Below are 19,084 nucleotides of genomic sequence, written 5' to 3' on the forward strand. Positions count from 1 at the left end.
AAGATAAAATGGGCGTTTCATGGGCATGTGGGAATTTGGCCTCGTCTTTCCCTTCCTTAGTGCTAGAGTCCTATTTGCTCTAAGGGAGATTATACCTTTCCAGTGGCTTGGAAATGGTGATGTTTGGGGAGACTTTGATAGGATCTATGAAGTAAGAACTTGGGTTAAATGCTTGGGTGAGAGGTGGGTAGTAAACTTCAGGCCAGTTCCTCAAGGGGCTTACAGGCATGTTAAAGATGTTATTTTGAGTATAGATCAAAAGGATTCATGGGGAACCAGAGGACTCTTGGTTTCAGTAGTAGCTGCTGAATGGTCAACAGTTTGCAAAGTTGGTCTTCTCATGCCTTAAATGTCTGCACACAAACTTAGAGCTTGCTTTCACCCATCCCCACACCCCTCCACCCAACCCCATCTTTTTGTAAGCATAAAAAGTCAGCCTCTAGCTCACAGAACTTGAGCTTTGAGAAGCAGCTGAAAGAAGCCAGCATTTTGCATGGAATTTAGCATGCCACAAACAGGGGAAGGTTTTGGTGTATGGGCAGCAGGGACACCTGCCAGGTTTACTGGCACAGGAGACTAGGAAAGCTGAGAGGGATGCAAGTCCTGCCTTGGGCTGAGTAAATGAGTTACAAGCACAAGCCAAGTAAATGTGTTACAATTCAGCTGCCAGCGAGCCAGAGGACATTACATGAAGATGGACTCAGTTCTTAGTGCATGATTGCTCTTAGTCTGTGATTATTCCTCTTTTCCTGACTTACTGACCACGCTTGCTCCGCCTGCACCCAACCTTGTATCTGTTTCTGTACCATGTGGAGTTAAGATGTAGTGAAAAAGGACCTAAACACAAGCTGGGCAGTGCAGCAGAGAGGAAAAACAGCTTTAATGACAGTTTTGCCTTTAGAAAACATATTTGGTAACCTTACCTGCTGTGCACTGGTTTGGCTTTTTTTCACATGTGAATAAAACCTGTGGGTACATGTTTCATCACTTTCTGTGGAATGGAAGTGGATCTCAGTTTCTCAGCTAGACCACAGTGTATTTATATGAACTGTGTTAAAACTCATTCGATGCCACCTTTTTCCCTTGCTATTTTTATCTCTCAGTATCTATTTATCTAACCTGTTCCGAGACTATATGCAAATGACTGGAAAGCCCCAGGCATTTGTACAATCTGGTGAAGAGAATGAGAACTACCTAAACAATCAAACTGAAAGTCACCCTCCCTAACTTGTGTTCACTAAGTTCCACTTAAAAAGAGAAAAAAGTCATGTGTTTCTGATCACTCCCCTATCTTTCTCAATGCCCCTCCAAATTGCTCAGAAAAAGAATAGGACAGCAATGATAGTCAAATTAGAATAGAAACTGCCACTCCTCACTGTAAAGCTTATTCTAGGAAAATCCTTATTATACTTTATTTGTTGTAGCAAAACTGTAAATAAAATATAAAATGAATGCTTACATAACTGCTTACGTAACATAATCATCATGCTTGTAATTTTTGTGCTAATGTATGAAACTTCTGACCTAGACAATACCTTGTCCACTGCATGCTTGCACATTGTGCCTAATGAAGCTATATCCACTGCTTCAGATAGGGTCATATAATTCAGGGAGGGAGAGATACAAGCTTGCTCAGTAAATACTAATACATTTCCACTCCCAGATCCACACCCAGCCCATCTGGCCTGCCGAGAAAACTGTGCTCTTTCACAGAAACCAGACAACACCTTTTGAATCACCATTTCTGCTCTCCCAGTCTGAGCTGATAACATCATGCACTCCACCCGAGTGCTGCTTGTGTTATGCCACCAAGGAACCTCAGAATGCAGTCTCTGAACATCTCACCACATGATCAATATTTATTACAGCACTTACTGGTTCAATTTTGTCTTTAGGACAGGCCCTTACCTCAGCCTGTGACAGCAGCATGCTGGCTGAGTGAAGGAACCTGCAGGATGCACAGCTTTCACTGTGCCCTTAATTACAAAGTGCAAAAATCAGCAATGTTTCAGCTAGACAAAATGAATAATGTGATCTCCAGACTTCTCTAAAGCCATGTGTTTGCTTTGGGAACCTATCTTAGGAAAGGACACAACTTGTGTCTTACTCATCACACAAAATTGTGCCTAAAAGAGGATGGTTCCTAGAGGGGGTTTGCAGTAGGTGTCACTGGTCCCGCTTGCTACTTACTTGGCACTTCAGATTCTCTAAAAATAACCTTCTGTCCCAGTCATTTAGTCAGTACTAATTCTATCTGTCTGCTCGGGAACAGCAAAAAATCCTTTTAACTCAATCTTAGCTTAACTGGGGATTTGCAAGCTGGATGATAACTTCAAATCATGTCAATCCTTCAAAGCCAGTTAATGCAGGAACACGATCACAGGAAACATGCAGTGTTTGTTTCCTCTCATTGTCAAACATTAGCTACAGTGCTGATTACCTTTCTCCTGCATCACTGCAGAGAGGGAGGAGTTCACTGCAGACATTGATCAGTGCAGGACCCCAGCTGCCTAAGTAAAAACAGATTCCTCCTACTTTAAGTATATTTATGTGCCTTCTTTTTTTTTTTTCCTCAATAAATCCTACAGGGAAAAGAATGAGAACATGGCAGACAAATCTTTCACTTATCTAGAAACAGCTGGAAGGCAATTTGCCTGACTTGCTGAGAGGTGACCAGGAGCAGGCCAAGCTGGGCTAAACTGGGATTTAGCCAGTGGAGCACTTTTCTGCATCACCAGCAGTGGAAACCCAACCTGCCTCTCCCAGGCCTCTGTCTGCCCAGGGTTTTCCAAAGAGGCATTTGCTGCATGGGCAGATCTTTACAGAAGACCTGCACTACTATGACCCTTCTTGAGGAACAAAATAAAATCTGAAATCCTTCCAGCCTAGCCTCTCTACAGCTACTGTCCTGAAGTTTTGGCATTAACCAGGCTGCCTCTCTGTGATCTCTCATGAGCACTGAGCTGCTAGAAGCAAGTGGTTTGTGTAGGAGTGGTCTTTGGAGCCCGTGTCCCTCTGTGCATGAGCATGCAGCCCCTCTCACCCTGGGGTCAGGGTTGTTCCAGCGCTCAGGTGCAGTGACATGAGCAGCAGCGTGCCCTTCATCAGCCTGGCTTGTGTTCACTTTGGGCAAATCCACTTCTCCAGCAGCTGCACGGGGCTTTGGCCTGTCTCCTGAGCTCAGAGTAGCAAAATGTTGTGTTTGCCTTCAGTGGGAGGTATATCTCAGCTTAAAAGCCTGTCATATCCAGACCAGTCTAGTAAATGTTACTGTTTCCCATTCTTTCTTACCTATAGCTGTCCCTGGACCTCTACCACACTGAGGATGACATCTACAAGCTATCGCTGGTGCTGGAGCCAAGGAACTCCAAATCTGTAAGTCATTTTTTACTGCTTTTTGACATTTTGTTTATTTTGTCTGCATGCAGTTGATTTAATTTTTAAATGATAGTTAATGTGTTTCCTTATTCATATGTAATATAAAGTTTTGTAGTGTTAGATTTGAGTAGAAAACACAGGAACTATTTATAGGTTTTATTTATTTCTCCCACTATGCACTTTTATTTTAGTGCATATTGGGAGAAACAAATAATGGAACATGCCAGATGTCGCTGTTAATTATTTTTCAACAAAACCTCTGCAAGTCCTGGAAAACAAAGTTCTGCTTTATAATCCTTTATACGTTTATATAAATTATTTATTGTGTGACCCTTAGCTGATTTTCTGTATGCTGGGGCAGTTACATAAAACAACACTAAGTTAAAAGGTTTGTTTAAGGCAAGGCAAATAATTACTGTAGTATTTTAGAACTGTTTGCTTAGGTGTAATTGGCTGCATCTTGGGCTCTCAAGCAATGTTTAAACAGATGAGAATAGATGTTAGTCTTTATTTGGTTATGTGCAACTAAAGTTAATGCTGCATTCATGCATTTTTCTTTATTTTTGAAAGTCAAAGGATACAGATAAACCTCATAATTAATAGTTGAGTTATTACTCAATATTATTACTCATAATTAATAATTGAGTTCCACTTCAAGTATTAATTATTCACTTTCTTCTGCTGCCAAAGGCTGGGGACTCTACTTTCCTCTGAGAATTTCTTCAGTGTATCAACATTCTCATTACCTTTCATATCCAGCCTGGGATGCTCTCAGGCTGAGCCCTCTCAAGTCTGACAGCAGCAGAAGCTGAGAGTGGCTGGAAATGCTTCACAGGGGGTGAGAGCAGGGTCCAAGAGTCTGAGATGATACATTCCAGTGCTTTTTAAGGTTTTGAAGCATTCTTAAAAGCCAGAAAGGAAGCAGAACCCTTAAATTTCCAAGTTTAGGCTTCTCTGAGGTTTAAAATTATTAATCTCTTACTCTTGGAGACCACTTTGAGGACTATGTGTGTGCTCCCAATGATGTATTATGAGCAATGATAAGGAAACTAATAAATATTTCCACAGTCAACACTAGCTCAGCTTGAACATTTGAAATTTCATTGCTGAGCCTCCAGTCCTTGTTTGGTACAATTTGACCACAACAGTTGTTTATTTCAGTCCTTCTGGGTCCCTCTCATTACTGCCAGCAAAGTTGAAATGCCACAGCCCTATGCTGTGGAAGGACTGACGGACCGCTACCGTAAATGAAGAAAATTATCACATTGCTGCTTTGATCTCCAGCCTGAGCTTTAAACAGGACAAAAGCATTACAAACAATGCTGTGAACTTTAACAGTGCCCAGCAGTTGTGGGAGAGCTCTGCACAAGGATCAATGAGCAGCCAGTGACATTGAGCCATGGCAGCTCCCTGATGGGTGAAAAGCTGCAGCTGAATCGACAGCAGCCAGACTATTTGAAGCTTTCTTCTCTTTGATGGAGTGCCAAAGCACACAGGCTCCATTACAGGGGAAAGGATCTGTAGGGCTTTTGTATGTGGAAAAATTTGTCAAAGGCAACGTGACAGCCTGGTTATGTCATTCCAACTGCTCCTTGATTTATTGTTATGTGGGTACCACTCCCATGCAGGTGCACTAGGGAGGAAATGCCTCATGCTGCTGCAATCATTTTTGAGCAAAAGTGGAGCTGATCTGTTAGCATATCAGTCTGCTGTCAACAGGGACTTGAGCAAGACTTTCTTCTGCTGAAACTGGGAGGAGACCCTTCAGTCAGTATAGCAGCCTTAAAAAAACTCTGAGGAATGACCACCAGCTGTAGTATAGCACCTCCTTGTCACAGTGTCCTGCTTTTCCACAACCATTAGTGATCTTCTTGTTGGGAGTTTTCACTGATACAGCTATTATCTAGAGGACAACTCTGCCTGGTGCAACTATACCACTCATGATGCATTTGGGAAATTTTTTTTTGTTTTCAGCAGAATTCACTTCAATGCCAAAACACATAGATGTTTGCAAACATCTGAAAATGCTTTCTCAGTCTACAGTACCATGGTCCCTATGCTGGTGAAATAAATGGGAGATACAGTGGGAATCACAAACTGCATGGCCAGATACAGTGTTCTGGAATGTTTAATAAATTCAGCTTGGAAGTCTCTGGAGAGCCAGTTAGCACCTTTCCTGATAGGATGCATTTCAAATACATAAATAAAATCACCATTGTTCATTTGACTCTATGAGTGCAACAGAAGAATAAATAATTCCCTTTGGTTAGTGGTGAGTAACATGAGGATTTCATTGCAACTTGTCAAAAAAACCATAAAAATTGAATGAGACTTCAAATGAAATAGCCCAGAAATAAGAGGAAGGCTCCAGTGAATTCAGTTTCTTTCTGCCACTGCTCACTCAGACCAGCAGATGTTAAAAGCTCCTAGTGAAGTCTTGGTAGTCTAGCACCACACTGACACTTTTAATTTGGATGCTTTGAGTCCATGCTTTTGGCAGATAGAGCTGGATGTTCAGGTTCACTGTGCTTCTTATGAAAATTGAATTTTGTTGATATAGGGGTGTTTTCCTCCCAAACTTACTTGTGCACATTTGTATGGGTCAAAATCTATCAAGGTGTTGATAGAAGCTGTTCTAACACTTGAAAAAGGAAAAACCAAATTAATAAAGCAACCCACTAACCAATCCTGTTTTTCTTTTCCAACCAAACACAGTAAAATATGAATCTGTGACCATTTCTCATGGTCACAGTCATGGATGTCAAAGTCTGCAATACCATTGCTGTACACAATGAAATGTGCAGCACCTTTACTCTACTTTCTTAAGACATGTCTTAATTGTCTCCCTTTCAAGTCACAGAAATTCAGAGTGAGACAAATGAGACCCAGATTCTTTGCTCATCAGCTAACACAGGGGCCTTCTGAGACTGTGGACCCTCTCCCTTCTGACCCAAAACACTGAATTTTTTCTAATTGACACGGCTTCACCTGCTACATGTCCAGTGCAGATGCAGGGAAAGGCCAGTTTGTCTTGCAGAGTTGTCCATGCTAACTGGGTTTTTTTAATCCTTACCTGAAAATGTGTTCAGGTTTGTCCTATATTTCCTACTTCAATAGTCTGAGTTACATTTCAGAGCTACTCCCAAAGCACTGTAGTGGTGTGGAAAGAGTCAGGCTGTGAAGTCTGTGCATCCAGTGAGCTGTCAGCTACTGTTCTGTCAAGACCAAGACATTTTTAAAATAAAATAGTCTGGCTGGTGTTATCTGCAGAACAAGTCAAAGGTTAGAGCCTTTCTACTCAAGCTGCCTAGATGAATCAAGCTGTGCATCCTGGCACATCTCAGCTGGAAACCAGCAGGATTACTGAGCACAATTCTGCCCTGCTTCTGCATCCTGCTGTCCTGCTGGTGGCACACAGAGCAGGAGCAGGAGCTTATTCTGATTGAGGCACTCCCTTGTGTGGCTGCTGGGCATGGTCCCTCCAGCAGGGAGTTGGGGCAGACTGTGGTGAACTCCTCAGAGGCTTTACAGAGGAGCAAAGCAGGTTTCTGGGCTTACCTATTTCTGATGCCCACTGTGTTCACAAACCCTACAGACCCTCCTTCCTCCCCCCTTCCTTCAAGTCTCATTGCTGTTGAACCCTCTGGAGATGTCAGTGAGGAAAGACTGCTTGGGTTTGCTTCTGAGCTCCCTGGGTGGTGGCAGTGAAGCTGTGAGATGCCACAGAGAGCCTGACTGAATCTGTTAGTAAAGACAAGCAGCCCTTAAAAACTTTGCCTGGTGTTTTGCTGAGCACATTTTTACAGCACAAGCACTCCAGCAGTTTGCCGTTGTAACTCTGACATTTTGAGCTGCTTTTACTGGGAAATTCAGCTTCTTAATTCAGATTTGAAAATCCTTGTGTTCTGATCCATCTGTCAGCAGCCTACCTCCCCCACCACCCCCAACAAGCCAGTAGTGCCACTGGAGTGGGCATCTGGAGTGGTACCTAAGCCTGACCCCACAGTCATCAACAAGCACATCCGGAAACTGGTGGATGTAAGTATTTGGAACATTACACTGGTCTAAGAGAATGGCAGGTTTGATATTTTCATCATTATAATCAGTTTCAAGCTTATAATGACAATAATTGTTATAATTGTTATGGTTGGGGTGAATTTCAGACATACCATAACAAATTTGAGCCATTACTGATACCTTCAGAAATACTTATTTTATTCCTGCAGTCACCAATGGGACTAGTAAACAGGTTTCTGGGTGCAAGGAGCAGGCTTTCAGAAGCATCTGGCTGCTGTTTAATAGGTTTGTCTAGCAAATATAAATTCAGAGTGCAAGTTTATTTTCTGCAGGTCTAGCCACATAGCCACAGCTGAAAAGAAAGCAACTCAGAAACAAGGTCTCATACATAAATAGGTCCAATGAACTTTTCTGGAAACTATTTCCGGTTTTTAACTTGCTGTTAGTTTACTGTCCAGAGCATGTTATGTATGGTAAAGATAGCATTGTCTTGATGTCTCTTTAAAAATGTGGACATGAGGTCACACAGAATTAGAGCTGGGATCTTCTAGCTCCAGTTTGGAAGGTGATGTGTTGTGCTAGGTAATGTAAACAAAGCTAAACACCTTCAGATTCCTTCAGAGAGACTGAACTTTTCTTTCTTCTTTTTACAAATTAATCAGTATCTCTGGGAGGAACTATTAAATTCTGATTTTGTTTTTGTTACAGATCACAAATTGGGGTTATGTTGTTAAGATAACCTAAACAAACTCTTGAGTTCTCTCACCCAGATTTCAAATATAATTTGTTGTTTACTTTTTGTACGTGACCTTTTTCAAAAAAAGTTTAATTTTTCTTCTAATGTGGGATACCAGAAATGTACATGCTGTTCCTGAATTGCTTTTGTCAGTGCCATATGTGTTGATAAAAATGACTCCACATCCAAACCTCTCTTTGATATCTTGTTAAATAGGAAGTCTGCCACAATTCCTTAATCTTTCCAGAATGTGCTGGGTGGGAGTTTATGTTTGTTCCTATAGTTGAGGGAGTTGCAGTTCCCCATTCCACAATTTTGGCCTGGTTCAGAACATGTGATTTGAGTTTGACAGGATTAAAGCATGGTTTGGGGCTTTTATGGATACAGCTCACTAAAAGGCTCACACCACTCTACAAGTGTTTTCACTTTGCCAGTATTTGTTGTTTACTTGCTGCTTTGAGTTGTGCTTTAGCCATTGTTTTTATTACAAAAAGTGTTGAATACTACTTGGGTTTGTGTTTTATTTCTGTCTTTATGATGTTTTTTTGAGGTCTGCCAGTCATTTCATAGAAATGGGTTTCATATAATGTTCTTGTTAAAACAGATGTAGTGTCCCTTGTGACAGGGACACTCCAGATGCCTTTCAGGGGTCTTGGTATATTGATGTAATGTCTTTATCAACAACATTTTCATCTAACGAAGGAGCCTGTACTTCACTGTGTGCCTCTCAGATAGCCATATTGACTTTGACACTCATGTTTTTACCATCAGCATGGCATGTAGCTTTAACACCAGAGATGTTTGCACATCTCTGCAAACAGGAAGACAGAATACAGCGACTCCTTAGCAGCTAAGGAGGACACCCATCACTGCATGTGACCTTTAAATTTGATCCCATGTCTGTTTTTGCTTAGTGGTGGGTTGGGGTGGGTTGATGGAAGAGAGTCGTTGTTAGGCACAAATTGCTCATGACTGGGGTGTCAAAATATTAGTAAACAAAATAGATTGAAACAGTACTGTGGCAGAGTAGAGGTGACCACCTAAGAGAAAAATGAAGCCAAAACCATCTGAAATACTCATGGGAAAGCTGCTGTTGTTTATATTGTTGTTATACTTATGAAGCAAAGGGAATATGTCATCACCTGGGGCAGAATTTTAGTGACATTTCCATCAAAGAAGAAAAAGTAAAGCAAGAATAATTATGTGTGAAGACATGTGGAGGATCATCACTAGATAAATGCTGATGTCAAGTTTCCCTTAAAAATCAGCAACTTTTCCCATAGAGTCAAATAATATGCATATTGAAATACTAAGGAAAATAAAAGGAATAAAACAGATGCAACAGAGCATCTGAATAGCTAAATAAAACATTAGTTTGCATGTAATTATATTGTTGAAGAGGCTGGTATAGACTCAGGATAAACTAGATAATAGTACAATAGCATCTTTTTGTTTTTCTCTCCAGTCTGTCTTTAGGAACTACGATCACGACCATGATGGTTATATATCTCAGGAAGACTTTGAGAGTATAGCTGCCAACTTCCCCTTCTTGGACTCTTTCTGTGTACTGGACAAAGACCAGTAAGCTTGGAGATCTCTTTGTGGTGTTTTTTCCCCCTTTTCCTCAATTTGAAAATTCAGAAAATACATAAATTGAAGAAGCAGCGGCTCCCAAATTTCTTGTGTCTGACAAGATTACTGAAAGCCGAATTCTATTATCATTTAAATTCTTATACTCTAGGCTGGAGTCCTGCTTTACCTGGTAATTTAAAAATCATTTATGTAATAGCTTAATGACAAATTCCTGCTGGGACTGACTCAAAACCCTACAGTACTGTAAAATTACAGTGGAGATACTCTGCTCAGGCCAGGCATCAGACTGATGAAACAAATAAGTTCTGTACAGCACATGGGAAATGAGTGCATGTCGCAGAGAGGGGGTAACAAATACTCTAGAAGGTATATATAACATCCATTTCGTAGACAGCTGGGCTTGATTATTCTTGTTATCCAGAATCTCTTGTTATCCAGTGAAGGCTGGTGGCCAGCCAGAGGCATAACCTTGTTCTGTGTGAGCAGTAAGTCAAGGTCCTTCATTTAGTGGCCAGATCTGTGCTCTCATACCACTAACAGGTGAGATAACAAGGTTCAGTGTTACTGTTTAAAGAAATATAAGAACCACAAAGACTGTAAGGGTTTTTTCCTTCCAGGACTCTTGCAGCTCTTTCAAAGGATGTGCTTTGTGTGCTATGTGCTTTCTGCAATGAGAAAACCCCAAATTTTTCAGTGCCAAGAGCAATGACAGATCTGCTCTACTTTTTATTTCCCTTACAGAGATGGTCTTATAAGCAAAGAAGAAATGATGGCTTACTTTCTGAGAGCTAAATCACAGTTTCAGTGTAAAATGGGACCGGGGTTTATTCATAACTTTCAGGAAATGACGTATCTTAAACCAACTTTCTGTGAGCACTGTGCAGGATTTGTAAGTATGATTTTAATAATAGCATATCTTAAAAACAACTTTTAGCCTTTAATGTATATGAGGTGGAACTGGCTCCATGCATTGCTCAAGTGTCTTGGCCAAATAATATCTCATGGCATTCAGAAGCAAAAAACATTTACTCTTGTTGTAGCTGCGCTATCCAGTTTTGATTTAGTGGTTTCTTAAAACTGCTGTTTGTAGGAATTTCTGTTGGGGGGAACAATTATGTTGGCTAAAGGATGTTAGAGACTATATGAATGGTCTTACGTAGTTTATCTTAAATTCTTTAATTTGGCTTGATTTCCCATGTACACAAGCTCAGGGGAAAATAGATGTCTGGAGCAGAGGATGTAGATGAGGCAAAAGCTGTTCTTTCTCAGGAAATTGCACATGGCAACCTAGATATGTTCATAATTCTCTGAGTGGCTGTAACAGCCCTAATTTTCCCCCTATTGAATTAACAGATCTTCTAATTTGGTAAAGAAATCAAAAGTGCTTCCAGCAATTCTGTACAATAAGAATTTGTAGAATTTATTAGTTGGAGGGTTTTTTTAATTTGCTTTTTCTCTCAGCCATAACTTACCAGATGTCACTTATTAGAATGCTCTCTACATATCTGGGAAAGAATTGGTTTTGTAGACATTTGTGTTGCTTGTAAACCTTCTCTAAGTTTTCCACTTCAAACCAAATGTAGTGAAGAATTACTATGATATAGAAATTACTTTAATGGACTCTCTTGGCTGAAATCAAATGTCCACATTTAGACAGCTAAAGCAGTAGGGGCAGAGGGCCATGTCCTCTGTTTGTGTGTGGCTCACATAACAGGCTGTAACTCAGACCCTGTCCCTGCTCTCCAGAACAGATAACTTTATTCCATGATCTTTTCCACTAAGCAATATTTCTTCGTGATGGTTGAAAGTACCAACAGCAGCACTGCAGAGTGCAAAAATGTGCCTCCTTTCAGCCCTGCCCTGGTGTTCTGCTCTAGCCCACGCTCCCATTTTCCACTCACATCTTTTGTGACGTGTCAGTCCTGTTTGGGTGCCTGAAGCCCCTATCACTGCCGCTGCCGCTGATCAGTGCCACGGGCAAGAAGGAATTCCGCCTATTTCCGCTGGAGCTGCAGAGGCCCTGGCTCCTGGTGACATGGTCAGTGCTGACGTAGGGGTGTGCTGCTGGCTCTCAGGCTGACAGCTCCAGCAGCCCCACGGGGCAGGGCCTGAGCCTGTTGTTCCAGGCTGCCTTGGGAAGACGTCATTGCGTTCGTGACACTCGGTGCGTGTTTGGAAGGCTTCCACGGCAAAGCAAGGCCCAAGGACTGCCCTGAAATGTTCTCGCCTGCAGATATTTTTCTCCTACATCAATTTTTTAATTGGCCATTGTTAGATTTTTCACGTCTCCCTGATTACATCCAGTGCAGGAATGCAAACGAGTAAGGGGTTCTACAGGAAATGGAAATAAGGTCATTTTTCCTGTCAGCTCACTGAAGTCATTGGCATTGTTCTGTGGATGAGTTGGACTGATAGGACAGGAACTAACTACAGAATCTGCTGCATATTTGTTTTGCATTTTAGTGCTAGTCATCCACGGGTGGAAACCTAATCTCAAACTGATGCACTGATTCACAGTCAAAATAATGTGCACTGACCATGCAGCAGGATGAATTGACATGACAGTGCAATGCACACAGTTATTAGAATGCTACAAATGCTGAAGGTCAAACAAAGACCCAATGCCATTAAGCATCCCAAAGTTGATATGCCCATGGCCAGTCGCAGTTCCGTCCCAAAGCTTGAGCTGCACCTCATGGCAGGATGGGTGAGCAGCCGTCCTGCTAAGCTTTATAATCTGAATTTGCACAGATCCTCTTACCTTGGCAGCAAAGCTGTGTCAGACACATTCAAAGCTTTAGGTCAGAATTCATGACATGACACTTCAGTTAAGCTTCCACTGCAGTGTGTAACCACAACAGTGGTGCCAAATCTGAGTGGGAGGAAGGTACAGAGATAAGAAGGTGAGGAATGACTAGAGAGGCCTTCAGTGGGAACAGATTACAGCTTAAATGAAATAAGTAACAATCCATGTCTCTTACAGGGATCTTGTAAAAGAAATCTGGGAATATAGGTCATCTCTGGTCTTCCAGGGGGGACTGGGGTGCTCCCCTGTTGCTGCCTGAGCACAGCAGCTGTATTAGCTGTGCACATGTATGGCATTAGCAAGAAAAGAATAAGCCACAGGCCTTCTGTGGACCCAGCTCCCACTGTTGTCCTTTCTGTTCTTTTGTTCACCATTCTTCTTCCTTGTCTAATCTATTTCTGCTCTCTCCAGAGCCCCATTTTTGCTTGCTATTTCTATTGTGCAGTATGTGGGGTGTTTTTTTTTTTTCCAGAATCTTTCCATTGTGTTTATTTTACTCTTTCCTTCGTATTTAGAATGATCTTCATCTCTTCCGTTTGACCCTTTCTTTAATGACCGTATTCACCCCCTGCTCTCTGTGCGTGTGTACTTATAAATCTGGTGATGAGCCACACACAGTTTCAGTTGCCTGGATGTGTTCACCCTCCCTCGTGAATGAGTTCAGGAAAAATAAACACCAAAGTCCCCAGTTTTTTTCCTTTTATGCTAGAGTTAGAAAAACTGCCCATTCCTCTCACTGCCTCTCAAGAATGGAAATGCTTGTTTTTATAATGCTGTGGCTGTAGATACAGTGCTGCTGAGTACATAGAAAACAATTTACTAGGGAGGTTCCCTGTTTCCAAGTAATCCTGCTCATGTGGCAGTGAAAGCTTCCCAAAAGTGGGACCACACACACTGGCCCTTGGATGTTTAGCATTTGGTAGTTGCAAGTGTATGTTGACAAGAACAGCTTTGAGGGAAGGCAAAGATGGAATTTCACGGCTTTTCTGCCTGTTTCATTCTTCATCTGTTTGGGTTGGGTTTTTTTTTAAGTTAGAAATGGCAGGTGCACAAATCAGATTGCTATGACTAGGTGTGCTAGGAATCAGTATGGGAACCAAGAACCCAGTTTTTATCCCCAGTGGTCTCTTCTTCTGCTCTGTTTGAATGTTTTGGGTCAGTGATGTATCTGGAGAATGGATGAACACAGGAAATTCTCCTGCAGATAACATTAAGGGAGCCTGGAAGAAGAATGTTTTCACTAAGCTTGATATGATAGCACATTTTAACCCATTCCTGGAAGCAAAAGTTATCTGTGTCTCTCCTTCTCTGGTAGTCCCATTACTACAAGTAAGTAGCAGAAGTAAGGGAGAAGCCACACAAGTCTTATCACAACTAGAGGGAGAGGTCTGCCTGACAGGAAGGGTGTTAAGAGCAGTTGTATCCTGTTTGTGCTTTTGTAGCCATTGGTACTTCCTCATTGTGACCTTGTTTTCCTTCCAGCTTTCTTTTCTGATTCCTTGACGTTCTTTTGTCTTTCTTTGCAGCTCTGGGGTATAATCAAACAAGGCTACAAATGTAAAGGTAAATAAATACTACAAGGATTCCTTTCAAGCTATGGGTGGTGGGTTGTAGTACAAGTTAGTCAACCATACCTTTAACTAAAATGGCATTTATTCAAACACATCCTGCATTTGGTATTGTCCATGAGCAGTGACTGCTGGCACACTATGAATTTTCACTGCATTAGAATGCACATTACTACATTGGAATACAGCAGGAATGCAAAGATTCTGTGAGATAAAGGTCCAAAGCAGCCCCTGACTCCGTGACTTCTTACCAGTAAAGAAAGCTGTAACTTTCTACCAGTAAAGACCTTGTAAATTGGAAGACCAAGTGTTTTTGTCCTAACACTGAGAGATCCTGAAATATATCCCCTTTGACTCAGGCCAGGAAAAAGTCTGCTGGCAACAGTTTGTACATCCATGTGCATCCATGTGCCTATAGTGAAGCGTGCATGCAATTTAATAGTGGCTGAGCTAGAAATAGAGAAATATTTAATTCCTAGACTGCCCAGCAGGTCTCATTGCAAGACCTTCTTCAGACATTCAACTCATAAAAAATGCTAGAGCTCTTACATCCCACTCCTTTGCCTTCATAAATATTTAATTTCTTATGCAGTACTTGTACCATATTAATCAGGTCAGACCAAAAAGGGTATTGTAGTGGTCCTCATTGGCTTTTAAATCCTGGACCTGTTTATTTCTCAAGCAGCCCAACTCTCGCTGAAGGACACTGTTGATTTTCATAGCTGTAGCTGCCTCTCAGTTATTCAAAGGGGAAGATTCACATTTGTACTGTTTTCACTTAGTCTTACATAGACTCCAAGGAGAAGGATAAAGAAACCACAATAATTTTTTTAGGATGCACCATACTCCTGTCTCTCTCTCTCCAGCCACAAACCTCTCTTCCTCAGAGTGGGATGGGAAAAATGTCCATGGCTAAATTAACATATGTAATTCAGATATTCCTGATTACTTATCTATCATCTTAGAAGCTTTGAAAGGGCTGGTTGCAGTCTATAGATTTATTGGTAGGATGAGGAAACGAAGGTAAAGTTTTGTCACACCAACCTGTAAACTCAATCTGAGATCTGAAAGTTGAGCTTCTGTCCTGCATCACTGCCTGTAGCAGTGGCCCAGTGGAGACTGAGCAAAAGTGGTTCTGTAAAGTCAAAGTTACAGGCAATGAAGCATGAAAGTAGCAGAGCAGAGCTGCTTACTCAGATCCTGCAGTGCTCAACAAGTGTGAGGGTGCCTGCCTTTTGCTGCAGCAAAACCAGCTGCTCTGTGTTCCAGCATCACTGCAGTGTGACACCCATTAGGGATGAGCTCTGCCTTCGGCACAGAGCTGCCATCCTCTGTTTGAACACACCAGGGGGAGGGAGGGAGTTCCTTCTCCCAGGTCTGCTGCTTACCCCAGCACTGTGAGTAATGAGATAAAAGCCAGACTGCATGGTCTGCGAGTGGTAGAAGGAGTCCTGCACTTCAAGAGAGATCTTTAGTGTATCTGAGGGAGTGTGTCACCTTTGAGGCAGAGAAAGCAGAGCTGGGCATGGGCTGCTGCATTAGTCATAAGAACAAGGTGTTGGCAGAAAGCAGAACTCTCACCCATCATGCCAGAGCTGCTGCCATGAGCAGAGAGGTTCCTACAGCAGAGCCATAAATGGTTGATATTTAAATAAATTAAATAAACCTTGACAATGCTCACCCAGAACAAAATGTTGGGCTGTGGAGCAGCAGAAGAGAAATAAGGGAGATGGGAATTTTTAGACAATGGAAAAGGATAGAGAGGAGAGCAAGATTGTGTTTGGGGCACATTCTCCACCCTTCAGCCCTTTCTTGCATGTAAGATCCATACTCCAGCCACACTTCAGACAAATGTACCTAGTCATGATGTATCCACAGTGATTTAAATCCCAGCAGAGGCTTGGAGTGCAGAAAAGACTCAAAAAGTCTTTTCTGAGTGGATGATACACTTCCACAGACCTCATTCATGTGCCAATGTTGCTTACTGAACTACTTTTACTTTTACTTAGTTTTAACATACAATAGTCTACATTGACCTCCAGCAGTCCTTCCAGACACTCAGGGTATGGATGCTCTGGTGTCTTCCAACCAAACCTGCTTACTATAATGGGCCCTGCTGGGTCAGATAAAAGCCAGCCAAATAAATAACCTATACCCCTCTTGGTGGGAGCAGAAGTTTTATGTAGGGCATATACAGGATCATATCATTCCACATCTCTTCTTTGAGACTATTTTATGATTAAAATATCATCTTCTCTCTTCTGCTGCCATTTTTCTACTAATGGCTGTCATGGAAATAATCCTTTTTTTTTTTTTTTTTTTGTAATGCCCTTCACACCAAATGATCCATTTCTGTGACACTCTTCACAACTTCTGTCAAAATTTTTGTCCCTTCAAAGTCCTTTCTTGGTATCTGCCTGCTAATAGCCCTGAGGGATTACCAGATAGTTGTGGCTTTCCATTTGATGACTTGACAATTTATTTTTTTACAGATTGTGGTGCCAACTGTCACAAGCAATGCAGAGACCTGCTTGTGCTGGCATGCAGGAAATTTTCCAGAGGAACTTCAGTAGGCAGCAACCATGGGTCTCTTCCTAGCAGTCCATCTCTGCCTCCAGGTGAGAACAGTTTTCTTCCTGTTTTAAACCATTTCTGGAATCCTCTCTAATGGCCAGTGTCCTTGCTGCTATTTTTAATTTTTCGTTTGCATCAACACACAAAGCAGCACCTCTCCTTTTTGCTGCACTATGGCTTGTGTTCAGTCCTTAGATTACAACATCCTTTACATCCTTTTCTCCAGGGATGGCTTTACTGTCCTGTCTAAGGCTTACTATCCTCCTTACTGGCACCCCATCCCAGCTGAAAAGAAATGAAATGGTGTTTCTCCTTTTTTATCACTTAGGAGCAAGGAGACGTAGGGCACAATTCTAGAATTGCCTTATGCCCTGAGCATGCAGATGGTAAGACAATAAAATCTGTACACACAGTGTCAGAAACAGTTTCCAAGCAGCATGTGGATATTGATAATTATAGCACTGCCTCATACAAAGGGTTACCTCCCCACCCTCCCCCATATTTGTTAACTTTTTGTAAAGACCTTGAAGCAGAATACTTAGACAAAACAATTCCACCCTCTCTTTCAGTCCAAGATGAAGTATTTGAATTTCCCAGTGTTGCTGCAGAACACCAGGACCTTGATGGCAGAGCTATCACCCTCGTCACTGGCTCTTCACGGAAAATTTCCGTGCGGCTGCAGCGGGTGACCACCAGCCAAGCAACACAGACAGAACCCCTCTGGCATGAGCCAGGCTGGAATGATTCAGGTTCCCACACTTTCCCCAAAATGAAGTCCAAATTCTACGGAAAAGCTGGGAAGAACAAAGGCTTTGCAAAGTGGGAGAATGAAAATCCCAGCATGCAGGCTGATGTAGAGCTAGAAGCCGAGGCCCCACAAGATATACAGGATCACAATGGAATAGAAACTCTCCCAGAAACACAAGAATCCGAGGTGAGTTCCAGAAGAAGCCAAGACAGTTTAAAATCTGCTAGTCTGAAGTCTCATAAGGTTATTTGATGGCTTTCAGGGTGCTTTTTCATTCAAATTTGTCATTGCTTCTTGCACAAGAGTCACTTTCAGAAGAATGCTAAATCATCCATAGATCCCTGTTTTCTACACTGCACTACACATGTGCTATGACACTGTAACTGGAAGTTTGGGTCCTGGTGTCAATGTATGCTTTTTAGTAGTTGGTACTTCTTATTTTGAAAAGCAATAAAGTAGCCTAGTGGATATCTGGCCACCTTCTGTCCTGTTTTATCCTTGCATTGCACAGTTCAGGGCTCCATGAGAGAGCAACACTCACAACAATTACCATTCTGACAAATACAGGAGTCCAGGCCAGGGCAGGGCATTGATCTGATGTCTGTTGCTGTCATCCATAAAGTTTATGCTTCCAAAGCCTCGTGCTTTTATTGACCATCTCTGCCAGCATGTAAATGCTTATTTTCTTCTGCTTGCAGGACAGCTGATTGCTCACCCTGAAGCACAGAAAGCTAAAGATGACAACTACAGCAAGTGTTGATGGACTGTCACAGACCACATTTGGCCATAAGGAGTGTTCCCATACCTCATCCTTTTAAAGCCAACCATTGCCCTGTTTTCTTAGCTGAAAGGTGTTATAAGGCACTATTTATTTCCTCATGAGGAAGCCATTTCGATGAACATTGCACAGCCACAGCAGAACAGATCTCTGTGCTCAGTGGTTTCTCTTGTATGACTTCCGTGGAAACTTTCTCTATGTGCCAGTGAGGATATATTCAGCCTTCTTTAAAGGCACTGCATCATTTCAGTATGTCTGCCAGCAACAGCAAGGGTGAGGACAGAAGCCAAGCATCCAAGTTTGTTCAATAACGCTCCTTTCCCAAGGCTTGTCATGATCATTTAAGGAAAGAAGTAGGTGTGTGTGTGTTGATTAAATCTCAAACAAAAATCTCTCCCAAAATACTCTATACTGAAATTCTTCGTGCACCTGGAGTTTTGAATTTTGGCCATGTTTACATTGCTGCAGTGAACGTATTGGTGTTCAGCACAGTGATATTGGTTCCCAGACTGGGGATCCTTCAAAGAGGCAGCAGCTGGCTGAGACTGAAGGAATTCCAAGACACTATGTGTTTTTCTGGTTACACCACAATGGAGAAGGGTCATTTTTGCCAGCACTGATTATGGTAACATTAGCATGCAATAAACACTTTAGTTTTATGTGTGTGTGTATTTGTGTCCGTGTACATATGTGAGTTTGGTACTTTTCTCTGGTTAGAAAGCTGTACATGTTAAGACTAAATGTTCTGAAGAGCAATCTCCAAACCAGCAGATTGCTAAGGTAGGATCTAGCACCTGAATTATAATGGTCTGGTTTGAAGTTGCTTTTCCCAGAACTGTTAAGTTACTGAAAGAGGACAGTGCTCATCTGGAAAAAGAGAGAAAAA

General features: G+C 41.9%; 1 protein-coding gene across 6 annotated transcripts in view; it reads left to right on the forward strand.

Annotated features, from left to right (window-relative positions):
- RASGRP3 (RAS guanyl releasing protein 3) overlaps positions 1-18,863 on the forward strand; it is a 58,903-nt gene extending 40,040 nt beyond the window's left edge. For 5 of the 6 annotated variants that reach the window (XM_059469257.1, XM_059469253.1, XM_059469254.1 and 2 more), the window contains 8 exons: positions 3,298-3,375; positions 7,300-7,416; positions 9,597-9,712; positions 10,466-10,613; positions 14,057-14,093; positions 16,591-16,716; positions 17,242-17,606; positions 18,119-18,863. In XM_059469257.1, the coding sequence (XP_059325240.1) occupies positions 3,298-3,375; positions 7,300-7,416; positions 9,597-9,712; positions 10,466-10,613; positions 14,057-14,093; positions 16,591-16,716; positions 17,242-17,606; positions 18,119-18,127 (996 nt within the window). In that variant the 3' untranslated portion in view covers positions 18,128-18,863. The remainder of the gene's footprint in view (positions 1-3,297; positions 3,376-7,299; positions 7,417-9,596; positions 9,713-10,465; positions 10,614-14,056; positions 14,094-16,590; positions 16,717-17,241; positions 17,607-18,118) is intronic. The other variant, XM_059469256.1, reaches the window with a different exon arrangement.
- Positions 18,864-19,084: the final 221 nt, after the last annotated feature.

Source organism: Ammospiza nelsoni, chromosome 3 (genome assembly GCF_027579445.1).
Source record: "Ammospiza nelsoni isolate bAmmNel1 chromosome 3, bAmmNel1.pri, whole genome shotgun sequence".
Classification (NCBI taxonomy): domain Eukaryota; kingdom Metazoa; phylum Chordata; class Aves; order Passeriformes; family Passerellidae; genus Ammospiza; species Ammospiza nelsoni.